The 24,761-nt window shown below is 58.8% G+C and overlaps 1 protein-coding gene and 1 long non-coding RNA gene across 5 annotated transcripts; both read left to right on the top strand.

The window, feature by feature from the left end:
* Positions 1-5: 5 nt before the first annotated feature.
* Positions 6-3,207, top strand: LOC122486716. The gene is made up of 2 exons (XR_006298211.1): positions 6-355; positions 1,894-3,207. It is a non-coding gene; the product is annotated as an uncharacterized LOC122486716 (long non-coding RNA).
* Positions 3,208-8,445: 5,238 nt separating this feature from the next.
* Positions 8,446-24,510, top strand: ANKRD24 (ankyrin repeat domain 24). 4 transcript variants are annotated; one of them, XM_043586193.1, is made up of 22 exons: positions 8,448-8,574; positions 9,405-9,491; positions 9,597-9,727; positions 9,804-9,892; positions 10,847-10,911; positions 11,440-11,497; positions 13,032-13,102; positions 13,291-13,397; positions 13,577-13,764; positions 14,253-14,281; positions 14,904-14,984; positions 15,121-15,228; positions 16,193-16,237; positions 16,333-16,431; positions 17,335-17,407; positions 17,597-17,715; positions 17,902-18,268; positions 18,299-19,428; positions 22,133-22,300; positions 23,632-23,757; positions 23,939-24,004; positions 24,143-24,510. In XM_043586193.1, exons 1-22 carry the CDS (start codon positions 8,536-8,538, stop codon positions 24,218-24,220), a joined length of 3,324 nt encoding a protein of 1,107 aa, XP_043442128.1. In that variant the 5' UTR covers positions 8,448-8,535; the 3' UTR covers positions 24,221-24,510. The 4 variants fall into 4 exon arrangements, with proteins under 4 accessions (XP_043442129.1, XP_043442128.1, XP_043442126.1 ...); XM_043586191.1 differs by having other exon boundaries at positions 17,902-19,428; XM_043586192.1 differs by having other exon boundaries at positions 17,335-17,386; positions 17,902-19,428.
* The last annotated feature ends 251 nt before the right edge of the window (positions 24,511-24,761 follow it).

A 24,761-nucleotide genomic window follows, 5' to 3' on the forward strand; every position in this document is an offset into this window, starting at 1 on the left:
GGGGGGCATGTGGGAGGGTCTTGGACGCCGCCCTGAATTACCCGAACGTTATCCAGGTGGGTGACAGTCTCCACCCAGCCGGACTGGTGCACCGCTAGAGAAACTGCTCAAGGCCACTGGGGCTGGTGGCCTTGAGGATGCATTTAAGAAACACGTGTTGAGCACCTACTGAGTGCCCGGGAAACACCGGGGAGCAAAGGCGGCACCTTGTGGCGAAGATGGACACAAGTGACCGGGCAGTGGTGACTTAGTCCGATTAAGGTGCCATGAGGGCCCCGAGCCATAAGGGAGCTCAGCCTGGGTGCCTCCGGGAAGGCTTCCTGGAGGAGGCGGTGTTGCAGCAAAGATCCAGAGAGTGAGTAGGAGCGAGCAGAAATGAGATGGGGCGAGTGAGCCGGTTGGGAGTGACATGGGGCGCAGAAAGGGCGCTGCTGGCGAAGACACAAGCGAGGACAAAGGCTAGGAGGAGAGGTGGAGGGTGGTGAGAGAACAGTAGGTGTCTTCCCGCCTGAGCTCGTTGGCCAGCAGGCAGCCCCGCAGCCGGCTTGTCTCCTCCCTCTGTTCACCCCCGGCCCCCTGGGGCGGCTGCCCTCAGAGCCGATCGGGTGTCAGAGCCGAGCGCTTGGAGCTGCCGGTGTGACTGGTGGCCCGGCTGGGAGCAGGTAACTGGAGCCCGCCGTGGGCGCGGAGGCCGAGAGCTGGAGTCACTGGCGTTGCTGGAGGTAGGAGAGGAGGAAGTGAGGGAAGCTTGGGATGGAGACCCCCCCCCCTTAGGGCCTCAGCCTCTTGCCTTGGAGCCCTGGTGTGTGGGAGAAAGGAGAGGTGTGTGTGTATGTCCTAGCTGTGCTGCGGAGCTACCCAGACACCCTCACACACACACACACACACACACACACACACACACACACACACTTCCCACTTCCCAGCCTTTGCACTCTCTAGGGCACTTACCTTTTAACGGCTGCCGCCCTGCTCAGCCTCCTGCCTGGCCACTAGGTCCTGCTTTATAGATCATCCCCTCTTCCAGAAAGCCACTCTCGTCCCCCAAGCCCATGGCTTCCCTCCTGCCCTGGCAACCTGTGGACTCCCCTTGGCTCTCTTATTACCTCCTGCTCTAGGTTTGATTGAGACAGAGGCAGAAGAGAAAGGGTGGGCTGAGTACAGTGCGGATGAATGCATGGGTGGGGGGGTGGATGGATGGGTGAGTAGACAGATGGGAGGATGGCTTCGAGAATTCACAGGCAGGATGGATGGGTGTGGGACATGCCTTCAAAAAATCCCACTCGGGGCGGCTGGGTGGTTCGGTTGGTTAAGCCTCCGACGCGTGACTTTGGCTCAGGTCACGACCCCGCAGTACACGGGATCAAGCCCCGCGTCGGGCTGCACGCTGGCCGCGCGGCGCCTGCCTGGGATTCTCTCCCTCCCTCCCTCTCTCTCTCTAAATAAATAAACTTAAAAAAAGAAATCCCACTCAAAAGAGGAAGGAATCCCAAACAAGCCTTTGTGCTAAGAGGCCTCAGCTCCGGGCCTGGCCCCCAGGGTACCAGCCCAGACCACTTCCAGCCTACGAAGCCAGGGCTGGGGCAGAGGAAGGGACCCAACTAGGGGTAGGGGAACCCAGTTGGGGGAGTTAGAGTTCGGCCTGTGGACGACAGACAAAGCTCATCAGAACACGGGATTTTGGAAATGGGCTGTGAGGGGTGAATAGGAGCTTACCAGAGAGAATGGAGAAAAACCGGCACCCCGTGCAGGAATAACCACACAGATGAGAGCTTGGAGACTGGAAAAGGCTTGAGCTGCTTCAGCAGGTGCGTTTCCTGCACACCTACTATATGCTATGGCCCTCCTGCTCACGGGGTCCCTCATTCCCACCCCACTCTGGTGCTTTCCCAGGTGGCCTGGGCTGAGGAGAAACGCCAGACGCTGGCCATGAAGACCCTGCGGGCACGATTTAAGAAGACGGAGGTGAGTCTGAGGCCGCTGAGATGCTAGGTGCCCCCCATCTTCAGGCCCCTGTGCCCCGGGGCCTGGCCGAGGAGCCCCTCGGCCTTTGGAGCATTGTCCTCTGCCCCTCATCACATCCTTTTGGCGGCTTCAGTAGGGACCAGGCCACCCCCCTCCCTGTTCCGACCCTCCTGTGGTTCCTCACCACCCACAGGTTCAAATCCCCCCTTTGGCTTCTCTCCCCTCTCCTCCCTTTCCTGTCTACTGCCCCCTGCTGTCCTCATGTCCCCACTGCTTCCTGTTCAGTTTCCAGCCCCTCCTGTTCCCTCCACCAGGAAGCCCTCTCCTGCATCGCTGCCTGTCCGACCCTCCACGGCCCCCACCCTGTTTGGCTTCAGTAACACTCTTCTTTGTCCCGAAGAATCTCCATTCTCCCAAGCTCCAGTGACCGCTTGCTTTTCTGAGGACTCACTTGCCTGGGGGACCCCCATCTCTTGCTTTTGAGGGGTTCGTTCAGCAAATGCTTGCAGGAGGCGCTGTGGTGGGCGTTGAGGAAATCCCTGCCCCCGGTGGAGCGGACAGCTGAGTGGGGGGTGATGGGTACTAAACAGGATAAACAGCTGAAAAGGCATGTTTGGGGCCACAGAGACCAAGAAAAGGAAAGGGGACTGGAGCATCTAGGGCAGGGGAGATGGCTGCAGTTTTAAAGCAAGTTGTCAAGAAAGGCCTCAGCAAGGAGCTGATATTCGAGCGAAGATTAGAAGGGAAAGAGGGAGGGAATTGCGTGCACATATTCCAAGAATTGCATCCCGGGCAGAGGAAGCAGGCAGTGCAAAGGCCCTGAGGTGGGCCCGAGCTGGCTCCCCATGCAGCCATTCCTTGGACCGTGAACTCCCCAGGAGAGATGCTTTGTCTTCAGTCCTACTCACTCCTCCCTGACTCCCTCCCCCCAAGTCCAGGGCACAGACTGAGAGAATCTAGGCTTAGAACACCCTTTCGTGCCTGGCCTTGGTCACGTTTGACTTCACACTCGCCACAGGAAGAAACCAAAGTCTGGAGAGGTTAATTCGCCTCTCCCAGTCACAGGACAGAGACCCAGGTCAGCTGGCTCTGCTTGACTAGCTGGGTGACTGCGGGCCTGTCACCAGTCCCCTGTGGCCCCCTCAGTTTTCCCAACTGACCTTATTCATTTGTTAGTTATTAAGCTTAACGTCCCTTTTCCTTTCATTTATTTGCATTTAATTTTTAAAAGTTCAAATGTAACGTCAGTGGATTTGTTTTTATTTATTTCACCTAGCTTGGGTTTTATTTATCTTTTTTTTTTTTTTTAACGTTTATTTATCTTTGAGAGAGTGAAGGACAGAGCGCGAGCAGGGGAGGGGCAGAGAGAGAGGGAGACCCAGAGACAGAGACCCAGAGACAGGAATAAATGGCTCATTAGCCCCTATCAAATGTGGCCCGGAGTCAGCCTGATTCATTGTGGAAGGATCCTAAAATTCTTCATCCTGTTTGGGAGTCAGTTCCTAAGTTGGACTGTTCACGCTTACCCCCCAAGAACTCCTGAGATGTTGTAGCCGGTGGTAAACCAAAGCGTATAATCGTTTAATTTCGAAAGGCAAATTCTATCAAAATCAAATGCTTCAAAAACTTTGTGCAGTTTAAAAAAAAAAAGACAGAAAGCAAACCCAGACTCCTCATTTGGGAAGTGGGTGTGTTAGGGGTCTCACACAGGTATGGGGGTGAGTGGTGGAGGGCAGACAGGTGTTAGAAACCTCAGACCGGGTGCGTGGGGGTGGGGGTGGTGTCTGGGAGGCAGGGAGGAGCCTGCGGAGAGAGGCGGGAGGGGCGGGAGGGCGGCAGGGGGGCTGAAGGGGGAGAAGCTTGTGCTCCATCCCCCCCACCGGGCATCTCGCTGTCCCTCCCTCCACCGGAGGCTCCAGTTTCTGGGCAGACAGCTGGAGTCAAGTTCAGCTTTTGTTCTGCCCGCTCCCCTGAGGGAAGAAAGCAAACACCCGTGACTTCGTGACTGCAGACGCACAGACACCCCCTCCCCCCCCCCCCCGTTGTCTCTGGGGGCTTTTCATTCCCAATTCTCAGGACACCGTCCAGCCACCACCCTCTTGCTCAGTCCTTCCCCACTCCTTTCTGCTGCTGCTACTTTTTTTTTTTTAATGCCTATTTTTGAGAGAGAGCGTGAGCGGAGGAGGGGCGGGGAGAGAGGGGGGACAGAGGATCCCAAGCGGGCTGTGCCACGGACAGCAGAGAGCCTGATGCAGGGCCCGAACTCAGGAACCGAACGGTGAGATCATCACCTGAGTGAAAGTCGGATGCTCGACTGACTGAGCCACCCAAGCACCCGGCCCCTTCTGCTTCTTTATTATTTTTTAAATGTTTTTATTTATTTTTGAGACAGAGACAGGGCATGAGCAGGGGAGGGGCAGAGAGAGAGGGAGACACTATCCGAAGCAGGTTCCAGGCTCTGAGTGGTCAGCACAGAGCCCGACGCGGGGCTCGAACTCACAGACTGTGAGATCCTGACCTGAGCTGAAGTGGGAGGCCCAATCCACTGAGCCACCCAGTCGCCCCCCGCCCCCTCCGCTTCTTTAATAGCAGCCTTTTCTCCAAGGCCCCAACACATCCTGATACCCGCTCTGAGCCTTCTTGGAACCCTTCCGGGCCTCAGTTTTTCTATCTGTAAGATGGAATTTAACTGGGAGCCGTGAGCCTAGTCCTGGGCTTCCCCCCCTGCCTCTCCCTTATTTCAAGTTTTAGAAAAATCCCACAAGCAAGAAGATTGGAGTTTCTAGAAACCCATAGATCCCCAGTTCCTCAAGGCTTCCTGGAAAGTCTGTCTCGCGTGTTCATTCCCCAGGGTCACTATTTCTTTAATTCCTTCAACAGACATTGATGGGGCACCTACTATGCGCCAGTCCCTGTTGTAGACACTGGAGATGAGGGCCAGCTTCGCAGACCCTCACTCAGAAGGGCCCCAGTTTGGTTTACTGCTCTCTTCTCGCCATCTTGAAACTCTTAATGATTTTGGAACAGGAGGCCCCCCGCATGTTCATCTTGCACCAGGCCTTGCAAAATCCCTACCTGTATCAGCTGCGGATACAGTAGCGACTGAGGTGGACAAAGATCCCTGCCGGTGCGGAACTGACATCCTAGGGGGCGGGGTTAGACCAAAGGGAAACAATGTATTCGGAAGGTTCGCAGTGTGGCATCAGCTAGTAACAGGGAGGAAAAAAAAAAACAAAACTGCTAATAAACCCTCTTCGGGTGCTGCCCAGTGCGGTCGGTAGGAGAGGAAGAGGCCTTGTAGACCGTGGGGGAGGGAAGGTGCTCCAGGCAGAGGGCACTGTGAGCGCCGAGGCCAGAACCAGAAAGGAGGCCACTGTGATGGGTCTGACCGGAGGAAATGGAGGGGAGATGGGCCCAGGAAGTTGCCAGGGGGTACTGTGTAGAGCAGGGGTGGGCAGACTCTCCCCGTGAAGGGCCAGGCCGTGATATTTTTGTCTTCAAGGGCCCTCAGACCTCAATTCTGCCAATGCAGCTTGAGAGCAGCCATTGGCTGCTCGGAATGGATGGGCCTGGCTCCGCCCCAAGCAAACTTTTATTTATGGACACGCAATGTGAATTTCATGTCATTGTCAAGCATCACATCACAAGATATGCCTCTCCTTTTGATCTTTTTTTCCCCCCAGCCACTTAGAAGTGTAAAAACTATTCTTAGCTCTTGGGCCACAGGAAACTGGGGGAGGGGGGCTGGGATTTGGTCCCGGGGACCAGTTTCTGTAGAACCTCTTGGGCCCTGAGAGCAGTCTGGATTTTACTGAGGTTGTGGAGGCTTTTGAGCAGGAGGAAGATGGGAGCCGACTGGGGCTTTTTAGGAAGCTGGGAGACAAGGGCAGGGGCTAGGAGACCAGGGAGGAGGTATCCCCAGATGGAGCCTCCAGCGACAGGGCTGGCCCACAGGCAAGATTGGGTGCGTTGATCGAGTTTGCAGGGTTGGCTGGTGGGTTGGGTGCGAGAGACAGGAGCCCTCAACACCCACCCCTCCCCAACTGCTTATTACCAAACCCTCCATCTTCCTGCCCCACCTCTCCTTCCTCCTGCGCAAAGGTGTCTAAGAAGAATGCCAGACAGATCTTGCCTCCCGAGCCACGTCTGGGGACATCTGTGGTGGTCGCACTGGGGGGTGCTCCTGGCTTCAAGTGGGTGGGGGCCAGGGATGCTGCTCAGCCCCCACGGCACCCATGCCAGCCCCCCAGCAGAGAACGATCTGGCCCTGAAATGCCCGCAGTGCCTGAGTGGAGGAACCCGGCTTTATGCCGTCTGTTGTCCCATCTGGCGGTTGGGGAACTGAGACCCAGAGAAGGAGCGTGCCTAGGCCAAAGTCACACAGTGTGCAGAACATGACCAAGCTGGACTCAAGCCCCCTCCTCCTGTCTGCAGTCACTGCTGCTAAACTCAGGTCCCAGAAGGCCATCGCTATACTCACCCCTACTCTCCCCTCTCATCCCTGTGTCCTCCCCCCCCTCCCCACCTCTGCTGGCCCCTTTGTGAATTTGCAGCCACATCAACATGGTGGGCCATTTTGGAACCTTTAGTGGCTCCCCTGATGTCCCACATTCCTGGTTTCCCCCTCCTCCCAGGGACACCCCTCTTCCTCTGCCCTACCCTTCAGTTATGACCCTCATCCAGCTGGTCCTGGATCAGGGCACAGGTAACTGGGCTGGTTGAGGCGAGCGATAACTTCACGATTCCTCCTGAACGTGATCTTGTCCTTGCCACCCCCTAACTCGGGGGGATCCTGGCCGTCCTCTAAGTTTCAGCTCAGATGCCCTCTCTTCTAGGAAGCCCTCCCAGACTCCCCAGGGTCAGGAGTCCTCTCTGAGCTCCCAGCTGGCCTGGACTGCCCCCATCGCAGCCCCAATCACCCTGGTTCATCAATCCATGGGTGTACCTGTCTCCCCAGGGATCCCAGTGATAACAGCGGCATCTGTCTTGTCACCACTGGGCGCCAGGCCCAGTGCAGTACCAGGCATCCCGGTAGGACAAGTAGAGTCAGTAAATGAAATTCACATGGCCCAGAGGGCCTTGTGAGTCATTCATTCACTCAGCAAACGTTTATCAACTGTCCCACCCCACCCCGGGGTGCCAGGTCTGTGCCAGGGAGGCCTCAGCCTGGCCCTGCGGTCAGGGGGCTCGCAGTCTGAGAAAACAACCAGCGAACACAGACCCTACCAGCCCCTTGGGAGGAGCTGTGTCCACTCTGCTTTCCAGTGATTTAACTGACCACCTACTATGGCCTGTGTCCCAGGATTCAGCATTAGACATGCACATGGGCGCAAGCACACCTTTGACGAACGAATCCGTGTTTATCGCGCGTACCGGGCACCAGTGAGAGCTTTGCACAGAGTACCTCATTAGTCCTCTGGCTAACACCCCGTGTAGTAGCTACTGTTTGTTTTGAACCCCATTTTCCAGATGAGGAAGGCGATGTCCAAAGCAGGTAAGTACCTTGACTGGGTCGCACAGGCGTTAAATGTGAGGGGCCGCGGTGCAGAGCCCTGGATTCAAATTCAAGTTCGTCAGACTGCTGGGTCCCACGGGTGCAAGAGTGAATGAATGAATGATGGCCAGGCAGCAGTGGGAAGCTGCGTCCGCCGAGAGGGCTCAGGCCGGACTCACCCGCGACCCGCAGCCAGCTCAGACGAGGCGGAGACGACGCAGGCGGATCCCTGGAGATCCAGTGGGAGCCCGCGGGGGCGAGGGAGGCGGGCCTCGTTCGCCGCATCCCCCTCGCGGCAGGAAAGTCAGGTAGTGAGTGCCTGGGCGGCACTGCGCCCCCAGAGCCTAGCCCCCCCCGCCCCCCGCCCCCAGCACGAGCCCTACCGTGGGGGCGGGGCCTCCGGGAGGGGGCGGGGCGCGCGGGCACCCCGGACCCTGACTCCTCCAGCCCCTCCCGCCGGGTCCTTCCAGCTCCGCCCCCGGCCTCCTCCAGCCCCGCCCCGGCACGACCCCTACCGTGGAGGCGGGGTCTCCGGGAGAGGGCGGGGCGCACGGGCAGGGCGGTGGAGCTCGGGCACTCCGGACCCTCACCCCTCCAGCCCCGCCCCCAGACCCCCTCCAGCCCCGCCCCCCGTGCCCTTCCAGCCCCACCCCCGGGCCCCTTCAGCCCCTCCCTCCGGAGGCCTCCACCCCTCCCTCCGGGTCCTTCCAGCCCTTCCCTCCCGGTTCCTCCAGCCTCTCCCCAGCACGACCCCTACCGTTGGGGGCGGGGTCTCCGGGAGGGGGCGCGGCGCGCGGGCACTCCGGACCCTCACCCCTCCAAGCCCCGCCCAGACCCCCCCCAGCCCCTCCCCCCAGTCACCTCTGGCCCCTCCCTCCGCCCGACCCCCCTGACGCCCCCTGCCCCGCCCAGGCCCCCTCCAGCCCTTCCCCCCGGCCCCCTGTCCCTCTCTCCGGCCCCCTCCAGCCCCTCCCGCGGGCGTTCCTGCCCCTCCCTTCGGGCCCCCCTCCCAACCCCCCGCTCCGGCCCGGTGGCCTCCCGGAGCACCGAGCCGGGCACCTGGCGCCCTGGCCGCCATGAAGCAGCTGTGCGTGTGCGCCGCCGCCTCCTGCGCGGTAGGGCCAGGGGAGGGGGCGCGGGAGCGGGCGGGGCTCGGGCCCTAACTCTCCCCTCCCTGCCCGCCCCTCCCCGCCCCTGGCTGGGCCAGGACCGGACCCCCGCCCCCAGACCCGGGAAGGACCGGCAGTGAGGGGGGGTGCGGGAGGAGGGGGGCAGAGGTCGAGGGATGGATATTTGGGGAGACATGGGGATGTTTGGGGAGGCAGCTTTGAGAACAGAAGGGGACACTGGAAAATGTAGAGGGCATTTGGAGGGACGGTTTCGGGGACCCGTTTGGGGTGAGTTCATTTGAGGGGATAATTTGGACTATGTTTTAAGGAACTATTTTCGGGAAAATATAGTGACGTTTGGAGTATAATTTCAGAGAACATTCGAGGGATATTTTTGGAAGGACATTTTTAGGCCAGATGTTGGGGTCATTTGGGGGGATGATTTTGGAGACACTTCGGAAATTTGGGGAAGACGTTTTGGAATGTATTTCACGCTACGGTTGTTTAGAGCACGGATCTTGGGACATTTAGGGGACAATTGTGGCATTTCAGGGACAGTTTAAGAAGGATAGATGACAGATGGTTCTGGAAGGCATTTAAAGGGACCCTTTTAGGGGTTCCCATGGGCAGATTTTGGAGGTGGGGGTGATGTTTGGAAAGGTGGCTTTCACTAAAGGGCTGGCTGGGGACAATTTCTGGAAAGATGCGGGGGGAGGGGGGATTTAATGGGACAAGGATGGTGATGGCTGTCGTATGGACCTGGGAGCAGACGCTGGGGGATGTAGGCTTGGGGGACGCTGTCTCAGACCCCCGCCCAGGACTACCTCCCCCTGCAGCTGCGGCTCAGCCCCGCTGACCTTGGCTCCTGCCCGCCCTGTGGCCCCTGCCCCATCCCGAAGCCGGCCGCCAGAGGCAGGCGCCAGGCAAGTGCCCAAGGGCAGGCAGTGAAGCCTGGAGCCCCGGCCAGGGGGGAGCAGGGAGGGGGCCGCGGTCGCCTGGCCCCACTCTCCTCTGGGTGTGCCCTGTAGAGCCAGGAGTGGGGCAAAAGTGACGAGCGACTGCTACAGGCGGTGGAGAATGACGACGCTGCACGGGTGGCCGCTCTCATCACCCGCAAGGGGCTGGTGCCCACGAAGCTGGACCCCGAGGGCAAGTCCGCGTGAGTGCCCACACCCTGGGGGTGGAGGGATGAGGGGCGGCCATCCTGCAGCTGATCCCTGGCCTCCGACCTCCAGATTCCACCTGGCTGCCATGCGGGGAGCAGCCAGCTGCCTAGAGGTGATGCTGGCACAGGGCTCCAACGTCATGAGCACCGATGGGGCAGGTACTGCCTGCTGGGCCCCGGGGGAGGGATGAGGAGCTCAGACCGGGGGCTCAGCCCGCAGGTCCACTCAGGTCCCGCTCCCTGGCTTCAGCGACCTGCTGAAAAAGCGGGGGTTCCGTTCAGTGCCCCCCACCCCGGGAGGCACAGGGACTTGTCAGGCTGCAGTGAACAAGAAAAAAGACTCTGTAGCTGTCACCAATCAAGGTGAGTCGACAGCTCGTGGGCGGGAAGTGGCCAGGACTCAGATAGTGGTGAAGGCAGAGGAATTAGCTGGAACAGAGGATTCCCTGAGCTTGAGAAGTACCTGGGGACGGGAGAATAACAAGTAGAATTGGGGGGGGAAGGGGGAGGTAGTATCTGACGTATGGGGAGTAGCTGGGGTTTAGGGGTAGCTGGGAGGAGCTGGAACCAAAGGAGAGTCTGGGTGTATGACTTAACGAGGGCTCTGAGGGAATGTCTGATACAGAAGGCGTGGCCAAAGGGAGTGGCTGGGGCTCTGGAAGTAACTAGGGGGGGAGCATAGCCCTGGCTGAAACTTCGGGACATCGTAGGAGGCACAGGCCGCCCGTGGGATAGCAAGGGTTTGTGGATTAGCGGGAGCATACGCAACAGCGGGGATTCTGAGGGACAGGGCTGGAGCTGCATGTTGTCCAGCACGGAGGGTGGCTGGGGACATGGGGAGGAGGGGCTGGGGACATGGATCGTGGCTGGGGCAATAGGGCCTGAGAAGTGGGAGGGTGTGGAGTATAGTCGAGATGAGAATGTCTGGGACACAGACTAGCTGGCCCCTGGAGAGTCTCCAGCTACGGGGAGTAGCACGGTTTGGAGAAGTACTTGGGGTTTGGGGCGTTGACGGGACACAGAAAGTCCTCGCAGATAGTTGACACAGATTTGGGGAGCAACCAGAAGCTCCTTGAGTATGTGGAACCCTAGCGAACCCTCCCTGCCTTTCAGGTTACAATGCCCTCCACCTGGCGGCCAAGTATGGGCACCCACAGTGCTTGGAGCAGCTGCTACAGGTCATTTACCCCCTCGTGTCAGATACTCCCCTAATGGAGATACTCCCTTCCCCTGGCTACCCCTGACGTCTAGCAGTTCCCTGAACCGGACCCCCCACCACCAGATACTCCCTGAATCCTGGGTGTGTCTTAGCCTCCTTTGCTCCTGAGCCCCAGCTACTCCCTGGACAACCAGATACTCCCTGAGTGTCCGGATACTTCACACACCCGAGATATGCTCCCAACACCAGGTATCTCCTGAGCCCCAGCTTCTCCTCAAACCCTAGGTGGTGGCTACAGCCACTCTCGGAGCTCTCGTCAAGCCCCCGAGCCCCCAGCTGCTCCTGACCTCCCAATGAGTCCCTCTGTCACCAAATTTCGTGAAAAAGCGAAGAGAGTCACTTGGGAGTCCATGAGGAGGTGGGGTCCGCGGAGCGGGCACAGGGGAGGGAAGAGATAGGTAGGGAGCCTGAAATACAGCAGAGCCCAAGAAGGGGCGGGTCCCAGTTCCTGGAGAGCCTCCAACGACCCACACCCCTCCCTCCCCAGGCGTCCTGCGTCGTGGATATCGTGGACAGCAGTGGATGGACAGCCCTGCATCATGCAGGTGGGTGCAGCCCAGCTTTGCCCTGCCCACCATGACCCAGAGGGTGCTGGGCTTGGGATTATTCTACTCCGGGTCCTGGGGGACTGGCCGTGAGCGTTCTGCCTCCTTCCTCCTTTTTCCTCACCGAGTCCCTGCTGTGCGCGAGTCCCCGGGCTCTGCATTAATCCTCAGGAACACTTTGAGCCCCAGTCACCCCATCGGACTGGCAAGGTGGTTGAGGCTCAGCCACGAGAAAGCGGGGAAGACTCAGGCTGTCTGACCCCCAAGCACCAGGCCTGGGCGAGAACGATGGTGGTGGTAAGGACAGTGACCAGAATGTACTTTCCTAGGGAGTCTCAGGAAGGGCAAAGATCCAAGCATAGTTCATAGTCATTGAATGCAAACTCCTTCCTGAGGGAGGCCAAGGGACCCGCCCGCTTGAACCAGAACCCAACCCGGCCTCTGTCCACCATGCCCATGAGATCAGGGAATGACTTTCGCTCATGACTCAAGAAATGCCTGACCTTTTGGAAACACAGAATAAGCTGGGATTTGCTTTGGGGGTTTTAATCGTGGGTTGAAACTTCCGGGCAGTTGGCGTGTGCTGCCACCTAGTGGTCACACTGTGGAAGCTCAGCCGGTTATTTCATTCAATAAATATTTAAGTTCCTGCGATGTGTCAGGCTCTGTTCTAAGCGCTGGGATTGCAGCAGAAAACCAAATGCCGTACCCCCTCGAGCACACAGCAGATAATCAGTTAGGTCTTCTTGACATTTCTTTCTTTCTTTCTTTTTTGAGAGAGAGAAGGTGGGGGAAGGACAGAGAGAGAGAGAGAGAGAGAGAGAGAGAGAGGGAGAGAGAGAATCCCAAGCAGGCTCTCAGCTGTCAGCACAGAGCCCCACGCGGGGCTCGAACTCATGAACTGTGAGATCATGACCCGAGCCTTGACCGACTGAGCCCCCCAGGCGCCCCTCTTGTTGACATTTCTAGTGATGGCATGAAACCCTTCCTCCTTTGCGGCTCTGGACGCATAGTCTCCCCCTTCCTTGACCTTACAAGGCCGTTTCTCGCTTCACGGCTCCTAAGAAACCTCTACCCTTTTCACCTTCGAGACTCAGAACCCAGATCAAACCCCAGGAAGCCTGCCCAGGCTCAGCTGACGTCTGATCCCTCCAGTGAACGTTGCCAGTCTCTGTATGAGGCTTGGCCCATGGTAGGCACGTACTGCTGGCTAAAGCGAAGAGAGGAAATGCGTAAAAAGAGTCCAGACTTCCACCTTAAAAAAGAGCCATGGTGGGATGTGGCAGGAACTTGGGACAGGGAATTAGCAGACCTGATCCTAGCTCTGTCTCTTACCCTACTGGCTGACCGTGCACCTGGGTGGGCCTCAGTTTCCTCATCTGTAAAATAGGGAGGCGTACCTTTGCTGTTGCCCTCCCAGGGAAGGTAGGAACTTCTGTCACAAAATAAGGGATAAGAATCACACCAGGCAGAAGGCCCGCCCCCCCCAAAAAATGTCTAAACCTTGCCCTACCTACCCTCCCTCTTTTTCCAGCGGCTGGTGGTTGCATTTCCTGCTCAGAAATCCTCTGCTCTTTCAAGGCACATCTGAGTCCCCGAGATCGGGTGAGCCTCCGGGAACTTTTTGGGCACTGTACTTGAGGTACGCTGTCACCAAGTGGCGGCATCCCGGGCGCCCGTTAAAAAGCGTCAAAAGGGTCTGGAGTGAAGTTCAGGGGCAGTCGTATGGGCTTCCCTACCTCCCAAGGTCGGCCTCTCACATTTTGTCTCGTCCTTCCCCTGGTTCCCACCAGTCAGGTACAACGCCCCTTATCATAGCCGCTCAGATGTGTCACACAGATCTGTGCCGCCTCCTCCTGCAGCAGGGGGCTGCCGCAAATGACCAGGATCTGCAGGGCAGGTGAGTATCTCCCATCCCAGTTGGCCCGTTGTATGCCGTGTGACCTTGGGCAAGTCTCTTAGCCTCTGCGGGTGGGGGATCTAGTTGCCTCTTCCCCTCCCCCACGCAGCCTGGGTATGGAGGAGGGCCTGGGGGTTTGAGAATGCCCTCGCTTCCTCAGCAGCCCCCTCTCCTGGTAGGACAGCCCTGATGCTGGCCTGTGAGGGGGCCAGCCCCGAAACAGTGGAGGTGCTGCTTCAGGGCGGGGCCCAGCCGGGCATCACCGACGCCCTGGGCCAGGATGCTGCCCACTACGGCGCCCTGGCGGGAGACAAACTCATCCTGCACCTCCTGCAGGAGGCAGCTCAGCGCCCCTCACCACCCAGTGGTATGCACCCCCGCCCCGCCCTCCCCCCCCCCCCCCCAGGTCCCGGCCAAAGCGAATCTCCTTCCCTTTGTCCGCTGGAGACAGTTTCAAGGTATCTCTCTTTACTGCATCATAGAAGCATGCCTCCGCCGATGCTGCTCAGAACAGTTTCGAGGGTCCCCGGAGCTTTTAGACTAATCTGGGGGGTCCACTCTGCTTTCCTGGGTCATCCTTATGCTCGGATATTTGCCTTTCCTAAGAATTGGCACCCCGTACCTGCCCCATCCTGGAGGTGCCCCTGTCTTCCCCTTTTGAGAGTTTCAAGGTCCCTCCTATCAGCAGCTGCAAACATAGTCGAGTCCTACTTGAAAAGTCCTGACTCTTGGGGAATTGGGAGCCCACCCCTGCCGTAAGTCCCTTGGGCTCGCTAGTGCCCTTCCTAGGGCTGGGAAGAGAGTCCCTAAAACAGAGTGCCTGACCCTGCTTCCCTCTCTTCCCTGCCCTCCTAGAGGATGACTCAGGCGAGGCATCATCTCAGGTATGGATCCCTAAGCAGTGAATGAGTCGTCCCCCTGCACACGCTACCTTCCCCCTTGTCCCAAGCTTTCTGGGGAGAGAAGAGGTGGACTTCTGTCCCAGGGTTGTGACCTAGGAAGACCTGTTTGGGATGAATGCTTCCTTCAGGGTATGCTGTTACCAAGTGATAGCAGCATCGACAGCATAACTCTCAGAAGTGCGTGAGAACACTGGGGGGGGGGGGGGGACGGGGCCAAATCATGGGGCTGGGGCGGCGTGGTAGAGGGAACCGAGTTTGGTGAAGTCGGGGAAGGAGGCAAGTCCGGCCTCTTTCTCTCTCCCAGCCGTATATCATCTCAGCTCCACGGGGAAAGGGAACTTGTAGACAATTTGGTCTGGTACCAAGTACCGAGGCGCAAAGAGACGCTGAGAGTAAAGCATAAGGTCTGGAACTCTCTGGAGATGTGGCCCCTTTTATGCTGGGATAAGTGAGGACCGGGGAGAGGCAGGGTCTTGCTCGGGCTCACACGGGAAGTGAGGGCAAGGGCTGAGGTCGATGGCGGATAGCGGGGCCCTGCTGGCCTGGTGTCTTCGGGTGAGAGGCTGGCAGGTTCCCCACGGGCTTCCTCCACCCCTTCCCCCAGAACTCTGTGTGCAGCCACGAAAAGCGAGGGGCCCCCAAGAAGCGGAAAGCGCCTCAGCCCCCTGCCAGCATCCCCATGCCGGTGAGAGATGTCCTGGCTGTGGGGGCGGAACAGGGGCGGGCGGGGGGCGGTGGGGACAAGGTCTGGCTCAGATATGGGAGGGGACAGCCCTTGGGCCTCATGTGAAGGTGGCGGGTCCCCGGGTTGGGGGGAACAGGATGATCGCGATGCCTACGAGGAGATCGTGCGGCTGCGCCAGGAGAGGGGCCGCCTGCTGCAGAAGATCCGGGGCCTGGAACAGCACCAGGAACGGAGGAAACAGGAGGTGAGAGGCCCCAGAGACACAGGCCTGGGGCTCAGCCTGGGGTGGAGTGCAGTTTTGTGGGGAAGACTCCCCCTCTCTCTCCTAGCTCCCTCCTCCCTCCCTCCCCCCTCACTCACTCTGCTCCAGCCACACGGGCCTCCTTGTGGCTCCTCCAACACGCCAGGCCTGGTCTTGCCCCAGGACCTTTGCACGTGCTGAGCCCTCTGCTTGGAACACGCTTCCTCCAGATGTTCCTGTGGCTTCCTTCCTCTTTTCCTTTGGGTCTTTGCTCAGAAACCTCTTGCCAAAGACACCTTCCCTGTCCACCTTATATAAAATTGTGACGCCCCGGACTCACTTCCCAGTTCCCTTCATTTTTTCTTTCTTTTTTTTTTTTTTTAATGTTTATTTATTTATTTTGAAAAAGAGAGTGAGAGCGGGCATGTGTGAGTGAGGGAGGAAGGGAGAGAGAGAGAGGGAGAGAGAATCCCAAGCAGTCTCCTCACTGTCAGCACAGAGCCCGATGTGGGGCTCGATCCCACAAACCACGAGATCGTGACCTGAGCCGAAACCAAGAGTTGGACGCTCAAATGACTGAGCCCCCCAGGCGCCCTGAGTTTCCTTTATTTCTATTCAAAGTGCTTACTGCTATTGGACCTGACGTACATTTTATTCATGGTCACCCATTTGACTATAAGCCTGTGAGCAGAGCCATGGTTGACCGGGATGGGCTCACAGAAGACGTTTGATGAATATTTTTTGGATGAGCGAATATTTGAGTGAGGCAGTGAATGAATGAGCGGCCCCAAACGGGGTCTGACACTGAATAAACACTTCGTGATGAGTCAGGGGGCAGAGCGGTGCCGGGTGCGCAGGAGGTGACACAACGGACGTCTGCGGTCGGGATGGAGGGCTACTAAGCAGAGGCGGGGAGGGGAGGTCCTTCTACCCGGATTCGAGCCCCGTCCCCTCTTCTTCCCGTCAGCTGCCGGAGACAGAGGCCAGCTCCCTACACAGCCTGGAGAGACAGGTAGGTGGGAGCTGTGGGGAGAGCCAGCCCCGCCAGCCGCCCCCCGGCGACTCCTCCTGGAGGCTGGCCGAGCCCCCCCACTGCCCTCCTTCCAGGTACAAGAGCTGCAGCAGCTGCTGGCGGAGAAACAGGAAGAGAAGGAGAGCCTGGGACGCGAGGTGGAGAGTTTGCAGAGCAGGCTGTCCCTGCTGGAGGTGGGCGGGGCCTCGCCCCTGCCGGAGGTGGGCGGGGCCTCTCCAGCTGCGGCTACAGGACAACCACACCAATACATATACACGCGCACATCAAACGCGGCGCAGACGTGCCATCACAGGCCACACGCCCACAGACACACGTCCGGACACAAAACGGACACGTCCCAAAACGCGTAGCCTGTACGCACGGAGGTGAACGACCACGGTCATCCGCACGTGGCCCTGCCCGTAAAGCTGGCAACCACAGCAAAACGTCTGTGAATGCATAATCACACACGCACCCTGTACACCCTCGACGTGTGCCCAACAGACGCTTCTCATCCAATCACACGCGGACGACAGGGCCACAGGTCCGTGTACACGCACGTGTATTCTCCAAAATGCGTCCATTCGCAAACATAGGTACGTGCACAAGCATGCCCGCGCACGCGGACACGCACACGTTGAAACATTCACGGACACACCAGACTAAAACACAAGCACAAAATCACACGTATCCCAGGAGCTCACACGGGAGAAGCGGGGGGGCCACGCCACACGCACATGCTCACCACAGACCCACAAACCCTGAGCCACCTGATTCGGGACTCGCGCGCAGACACGTGACCCCAGCGTGGACTCCAGACCCTGTGAGGACACAGCCCACACACCCAGGCCGCACATACGACTCCAGTCAGTGGGCTGTGGTCGCGTGTTTGGGCAGCGGCGGGGCTGATCGCCGCTTCTCCCCGGGGGCCCAGCGTAGCCCCACGGCACACAGTAGGCACTGAGTAAACTCCGTGGGCCAAACAGATTCCGTCTGATGCCCCGGGGGAGTGTGGGAGATGTGGACACCCCTGTCCACTCTGAATTTGGGGTGGGGAGGAGGACAGGACCCAAGCTGGACCCCGTCCCTCCCCCCAGAATGAGCGGGAGAACACGAGCTATGACGTGGCCACCCTGCAGGATGAGGAAGGTGAACTGTCTGACTTTCCAGGTGAGCCCCACCCCGTCCTCCCTCCCTGCCCACCTTGTCCCTGGGGTCCCCGGGAAACGGGGCCTTGACCCCCAGGCATGGAGAGAGTTTGAAGCTGGGAGGGAGGTCGGCCCTCCTCCACCGCTCCAGACCCCCAGCTCCCGTCCCTGTGGCCCAGGACCCTTGGGGCTGACTCTGTGCGCCCACCAGGGGCCGAGGCTCTGCTCTCCAAACGGCTAAGCCCCTCGGCCCAGGAGCTCTTGGCCTCACTGCGGGAGCAAGTGGCTGCACTCACCAGACAAAACCAGGAGCTGATGGAGAAGGTCCAGGTGGGGAAAGTGTGGCACCGGAGGGTGGGGTGGGGACAGATCTGAGGACCCCAGGGATTGTCCCCAGGGGGAGGCGGGGGTCAGCGTGGGCATGTGGCTGAGTCTGTGGGCAGGGAAGGTGGCGGCAAGGCCACTCGTGCCCCCGCGGCCCCAAGCTCCCACAGGCTCCCTGCTACCACCTCCCAGATCCTGGAGAGCTTTGAGAAGGATGAGATGGAGGTAAACGGGTCAGCCGAGGTCATCCCCCTGGCCCTCTATGACTCTCTCCGGGCTGAGTTTGACCAGCTCCGCAGGCGGCACGCCGACGCCCTGCGGGCACTGGAGCGACAGGAAGCACAGCGCGGCCCTGGAGAAGAGGAGGCGGCCCCTGGGGAGGGCAAGGGCACGGGAGTCAAGACCACCAGGGACGGGCCGATGGAAATGGAGCTTAATGGCACCACGGCTCCGGGAACCAAAGTTGACGGAGCCGAGGCCACAGACAACGGGGCTGCAGGAGATGAAACCGTGGAAGCGGCATCCACGGGGGCCGAGGCCACGGAAACAAAACCCACAGGCGCCGAGGCCACGGAACCAAAACCCACAGGCGCCGAGGCCACGGAAACAAAACCCACAGATGCCGAGGCCACAGAAACAAGATCCACGGGGGGCGAGGCTGCAGAAACAGAGGCCCCAGAAGAGGGAGGAAACCCCGAAGCCGAGGCCACAAAGCCAAAAGCCGAGGAAGCAGAGATGAAGGCCAACGGAGTGGGTGAGGTGGAGGCGGAGCTTCCGGGCACAGAGACCACCCACGTGGAGGCCACAGCCCCGAGGGGCCCCCTGGGCGCCGTCCTGCACCCTGGTGCTGCGGAGGCCTCCGAACAGCTGCAAGCGGAGCTGGAGACCAGGATCCGTGGCTTGGAGGAGGCACTGCGGCAACGGGAGCGGGAGGCGGCCGCCGAGCTGGAGGCGGCCCACGGCAAGCGCCAGGCCGCGGAGGCCGAGGCTGGCCGGCTCCGGGAGCGGATGCGCGAGGCTGAGGGTGGCGGAGCCTCGGGCGGCGGCGGCGGCGGCGGCGGGGACGCGGTCCAGCTGCGAGCCGCCCTGGAGCAGGCCCGCGAGGACCTCCGAGTCCGGGACTCCCGGCTCCGGGAGCTGGAGGCGACCTCGGCCCGGCTGGACGAGGCCCGCGCTGGCCGCCTGCTGGCCGAGGAGGAGGCCCGGGGCCTGCGGGCAGAGCTGGCCCGGCGGGAGGAGGTGCGGCTGGAGCAGAGCCGGGAGCTGCAGGTGCTCCGCGAGCAGCTGGCCACCGCCACGGCCGCCGGGGAACAGCAGCGGGCGGTGGCTGCGGAGCTGGGCCGCGCGCGGGATGCGGCCGAGGCCCGGGCGGCCGAGCTGGCGGCGGCCTGCGAGGAGGCCCGGCGGGGCCTGGCGGAGCTGCGGGAGGCCTCCGAGGCCCTGCGTCAGTCGGCCGTGCCGGCCTCCGAGCACCACCGGCTGCAGGAGGAGGCCCTGGAGCTGCGGGGCCGGGCGGCCGGCCTGGAGCAGGAGGTGGTGGCCACCGGCAAGGAGGCCGCCCGGCTGCGCGCCGAGCTGGAGCGCGAGCGCGCGGGGAGCGTGGCCCGCCTGGAGCACGAGCGCGTGGTGGCCGCCTTGCAGGCCGACGTGGCCCGGCTGGAGGGGCAGCTGGAGGAGCTGGCACGACGGCACGAGAAAACCAGCGCTGAGGTGTTCCAGGTGAGCGCGGCCGCCGCACCCCCACCCCCCTGGCCTTGGCAGTCTGACCTGCAGCCGCGGGGCGTGGCCACCCCATTGGTTTCAATCCTATAGACCCTTGACCCCGTCGGCGGCGTTTCCAGGTGGATGGCCGACCCTGCAGCCGTTCAGATCTCTTGGGTGGTTCCGGTTGTGTGTCTTTTTAAAAACCTTTGGGCCATTTTGACCCCATCATTTTTCTTTTCTTTTTTTTGATTTCCTTTTCTTTTTAAAATTAAAAAAAAAAAGGGGGGCGCCTGGGTGGCGCAGTCGGTTAAGCGTCCGACTTCAGCCAGGTCGCGATCTCGCGGTCCGTGAGTTCGAGCCCCGCGTCGGGCTCTGGGCTGATGGCTCAGAGCCTGGAGCCTGTTTCTGATTCTGTGTCTCCCTCTCTGCCCCTCGCCCGTTCATGCTCTGTATCTCTCTGTCCCAAAAATAAATAAACGTTGAAAAAAAAATTAAAAAAAAAATTAAATTAAATTAAAAAAAAATGTTTACTTACGTTTGAGAGAGAGACAGAGTGCAAGCAGGGGAGGGGCAGAAAGAGGGGGGGACAGAGGATCTGAAGCAGGCTCTGTGCCGACAGCAAACAGCTCAATGCAGGACTCGATCCCACAAACTAGGAGATCGTGACCTGAGCCAAAGTCGGGCGCTTCACCGGCTGAGCCGCCAGCCCCATCATTTTTTGAAAGGTTAGGGCTCTCTGTGGTTTGTGTATGAAACCTCCGTGCACCCAAGGTCACAGTGTCTCTCAGAAACGTTATTGCTTTAATTCCAGTCACATTTACCCTTCATCTTTGAACGGTGTGTATGGTGTGAGGCAGGGATTGGGGCCCCCTCTTTGTTTTGTAACCCCTGACGGTTTTACCTGACGTCCATCTTCCCCGCTGGTTCAAAACATCCTGTGGTTCCCGGCGGGCTGTTTACAGCTTGTCGTTTTATGATCGTTCTCAATGCTTAAGCCCGAAAGCAGGAGGATGTTACACCCAGAGGCTTTTTTTCACTTCACTTATTTATTTTGCGAGAGGCAAAGAGAGAGTGACTGGGAGAGGGGCAGAGAGAGGGAAAGCAGGAATCCCAAGCTGTCAGCACAAAGCCCAAGGTGGGGTTCAAACTCACAAACCATGAGATCATGATGAGCCAAGACCAAGAATCAGAAGCTTGACTGATTGAGCCACCCAGGCGCCCCTGCCCAGAGATGTGTTTCATCTAATATTTTGAGCCCAGTAGATTTTGGTGCTGAGTTATTGTTGCTTTTCTTAAGGCCAGGGAATATTTTTTGTCCCTGGTGGTGGACATTTAATTCCATCTCTTCTTTTAAAAAAGCAAAAACAGGGGCGCCTGGGTGGCGCAGTCGGTTAAGCGTCCGACTTCAGCCAGGTCACGATCTCGCGGTCCGGGAGTTCGAGCCCCGCGTCAGGCTCTGGGCTGATGGCTCAGAGCCTGGAGCCTGTTTCCGATTCTGTGTCTCCCTCTCTCTCTGCCCCTCCCCCGTTCATGCTCTGTCTCTCTCTGTCCCAAAAATAAATAAACGTTAAAAAAAAATTTAAAAAAAAAAAAAAGCAAAACCAAAAAAACTGGTAGGTGTTATAACAAAACATGTGAATAAGCCCACATTCACTGGTTGTTGTCAGGAGAGCATTTTCCTTTCCATGCCTCTGCTCACTTATCCCTACAACAGAGATCATAATACTTTTGAGTCCTCACGTGAAAATGAAATAGTTTAATCTATATATGATGGTATAAGAGATCCATAGTGGCAGCCATAAGTATTATTTTTCCAAGAAAAAGATTTAAAAAAATTTTTAATGTTTATTTTTGAGAGAGAGAGACAGAGAGAATGTGAGGAGGGGAGGGGCAGAGAGAGAGGGAGACACAGAATCTGAAGCAGGTCCCAGGCCCTGAGCTGTCAGCACAGAGCCTGACGCGGGGCTCGAACTCACGAACCGTGGGATCATGACCTGAACCGAAGTCGGTCACTTAACCGACTGAGCCACCCAGACACCTCTGATTTTTCTTTTTTAATTGTTAAAGTGTAGCCAGTCTGTACTTAGTAGAACCTCTACCTATTATCCTTGTTCCCCTGGAGCCAATATTTCTATAAAGGCCAAAGTTCTCCCAGCCTCCAGCCCACGACCAGTTTTTGTGAAGCTGACATTGCTCCGATCTTGGTATTTTTGCGAAAATGCAGTCATCGTTTGGATGTGGGTTTGCTTTTCGTCCAAAGTCTTCTGGTTTTCTTTCCTGTTGTAAGAAATCTATAATCCTTCACGACACGGAACGAGAAAGGAGCATCAGTAATGACGACAGCACAACAAGTCAAATATAGCACTTCCTGTGTGCCAGGTGCTATTCTGAGCAGATCTCCTGTATTTGTTCATTTTATCCCCGTTATCACTCTGTGAAGTGGGGGTTGTTATTACCCGTATTTTACATATGAGGAAACTGAGACACAAAGAAGTTAAGTCAGTTGTCTAAGGCCACACAGCTCGCAGGTCAGAAGTCTCTGGCAGAGTCAGAAAGTGCCTGGTGCCCAGGAAGAACCCCAAACTCCCCTGAGTCAAAGTCCTCAAGGTCAAAACGGGCTTGACTGTCCTCAGGCCAGAATAGAAGCATCAGAAGACTCTGGGTTCCAGGCATCTGGGATCCACGTGTCCTTGTGGTCACACATGGGCTTGGGCTGCAGGTCCAGAGGGAGGCGTTATTCATGAAGAGTGAACGTCACGCGGCCGAGGCCCAGCTGGCCACGGCAGAGCAGCAACTGAGGGGGCTCCGCACCGAGGCCGAGCGGGCACGCCAGGCCCAGAGCCGTGCCCAGGAGGCCCTGGATATGGCCAAGGAAAAGGACAAGAAGGTGCGTCCCCTTCTCCTGTGCTCACTTGAGGGGTTCCCACTCAACAGAGGTTGGGGGAAATCCAAGAATGTCCCAGATGAAAGAGTCTTGGGAGATCATCCCATTTTCCAGATGGGAGACTGAGGCACAGAGAAGGGAGGGCACAACTCAGACACACGGGCTACTGTTGTAACTATGAATTATAACTACAGTAACATTTATGGAGCACTTACCGCATGCTGGGCCCCCTGCCATGCCTTTGACATGGACGACGCATTTAATCCTCATATCAACTTCCCATAAGATTGATGCTTTTATTGTCCCCATTTGCGGAAATGAGGCACAGAGAGGTGATGCCACTTGCCCGAGGTCACACAGCCATGCAGTGGTTCGGGCAGCGTTTGAACCCAGGTTCCCAAGTTCTGGTCTTGGGACCAGATGTTCTGGTCCCGGGACCAGAACAATGATGGCTAACAGCAGCCTGTGGCTATTGGGTGGAGCGGTTTTCACACACCATCACTTTTCCTTCCCTTCTAATCCCAAAAGCCAGAAGGCATCCTTATTCCCGTTTTCTCGATGAGCAAGCCGAAGCTCTGAGAGGCAAAGTGAGTGGCTCAAAGTCTCACATCGTGTCACTGGACAGCGGATGTGACTCCCAGAGCCCCAGGTGCATTGGCACCAGGTCACCCAGCCCTAGCTCGCTGTGTGGCCTTGAACAAGTCAGTCGACCTCTCTGAGCCCAATACTGCCTCTTGCAAAATGAAAATAAAATTGTGGTACAGATTATGGTGGATTTGTTGCAGGGTCTGTCCCTCTCCGCACTGGTGACACTCAGGACGGGTCACCGGGGAGCTGTCCTGCGTGCCGTGGGGGCTGAGCAGCATCCCTGGCTTCCACCCCCTCCATGCCAGAAGCACCCCTGGTGTGACAACCACAGATGTCCCCAGACATCTCCTGGAGTCCCCTGGGGGCAGAATGGCCCCCCTGGTTGAGAACCTCTGATCCATAGTAGAATAGTACAGCTCTGCATTTATTGAGCACCTGTTGTTTGCCAGGCAGAGTTTAGACTTAACCTCTGTTCAGAATCACAGTGACCCTCCAAGGTGAGAATTGTGACTCCCCTTACTTTACAGAGCAGGAAACTGAGGCTCGGAGGGGTTGAGTCATCTTCCCGAGATCTCCTGCAAGAAGGGAATAGGGAGGGGACCCAAACCCAGGTGGCTGCCTGGCCCAGCGCCACCGGCCCCCCAGGCCAGGCTGCTTTTGGCCGCCCTGGAGAGGTCCAAAGCCCCCCACCCCCACGCCCGCCCAGGCTCAGGGTGCCTTGATGCCCCCCATGCCCCCCCCCCCAGATTACAGAGCTGTCCAAGGAAGTCTTCAGCCTCAAGGAGGCCCTGAAGGACCAGCCGGCTGCCCCAGGCCTCTCGGAGGTGGAGGCCCTCCGTGGCCAGGTTAAGGCTCTACAGGAGCAGCTGGAGGTGAGGGCACAGGGCAGGGATCCCGGGAGAGGGACGGGCCGGCGGGCATGGGAGGAACATTATTCAGCATTTTAGCAGCTGTCACCCTGGTGCGGGGGCTCTGGGTCTCCAGGGCGCAGTGGGGCATGTTCTTGGGGAGGGTGGGTCCCGCTTTCTGAGCCCCCCTCCCCCATACCCACAGCAGGCTGCCAGGGACCACAGCGCAGTGGTGGCCTTGTATAGGAGCCACCTCCTGTATGCTATTCAGGTGAGTCTCGCCTCCAGGGGGAGGCTGGTGGGGGGAGAGCTTCCGGGCCTCCAGGGGTAGGGAGGGAGGGAACAGGAAGACGGGGAGTGCCCAGGCTCTCTCTCCGCCCCCTCCCCACCCCGGCCCCCCCACCCCCAGGGTCAGATGGACGAAGATGTGCAGCAGATTCTGAGCCAGATCCTACAGATGCAGAGGCTTCAGGCTCAGGGCCGCTGAGCATCAGAACACTGGCCTTCCGCCCACCAGGCCCCGCGCAGGGGTGTCCGGGCTCCCACACTGGCCCCCCTAACTCGCAGACCAGCCTGGGCCTTCCCGACCGCCCCTGGCTGTGTCCACTGCCCCACTGCCCCCCCTGCACACACTGGCCAGTGTCAAGGCCAACCCTGACCGTCCCCCGCCCCCACCGGAGAATCTGTGGTCCCCTCTCCCGCGTCCTATCTGTCCTGTCTGTCCCGTAGCCAGGCAGCACCCCGGACCCCAGAAATAAAAGCTCTTGGAGCCAAGGATGAAAGTGTGTGGCCTGATCGCTGCCCCCCTCAGGGAGGGGAGGGTGGCCACAAGCAGGGATGAGGAGGTGAGGTGCTCACCCCCCCGCGCCAACCACATGGTCCCCGGAAGGAACGCTGTGTTCGTGGTGTCGAAGCTCATGATGAAAAACCACCCAGATGTCAAGTGAAGACAGGACCCGCGGCTGCCCGTCCTGTGTCACTTTCCTCACCCTGAATCTGGCCTTGCTGGGGGCATCCCACCCCCAGCC

The sequence above is a fragment of the Prionailurus bengalensis genome, chromosome A2, assembly GCF_016509475.1.
Source record: "Prionailurus bengalensis isolate Pbe53 chromosome A2, Fcat_Pben_1.1_paternal_pri, whole genome shotgun sequence".
Lineage (NCBI taxonomy): Eukaryota > Metazoa > Chordata > Mammalia > Carnivora > Felidae > Prionailurus > Prionailurus bengalensis.

What these genes read in the sequence shown, in the direction of transcription:
- ANKRD24 (XM_043586191.1), top strand. Translation starts at nt 8,536, where the DNA reads ATGAAGCAGCTGTGCGTGTGCGCCGCCGCCTCCTGCGCG. An exon ending in GACCCCGAGGGCAAGTCCGC is followed by an intron (nt 9,728 to 9,803) that starts GTGAGTGCCCAC and finishes TCCGACCTCCAG; the next exon opens with ATTCCACCTGGCTGCCATGC. An exon ending in AGCTGATGGAGAAGGTCCAG is followed by an intron (nt 17,716 to 17,901) that starts GTGGGGAAAGTG and finishes ACCACCTCCCAG; the next exon opens with ATCCTGGAGAGCTTTGAGAA.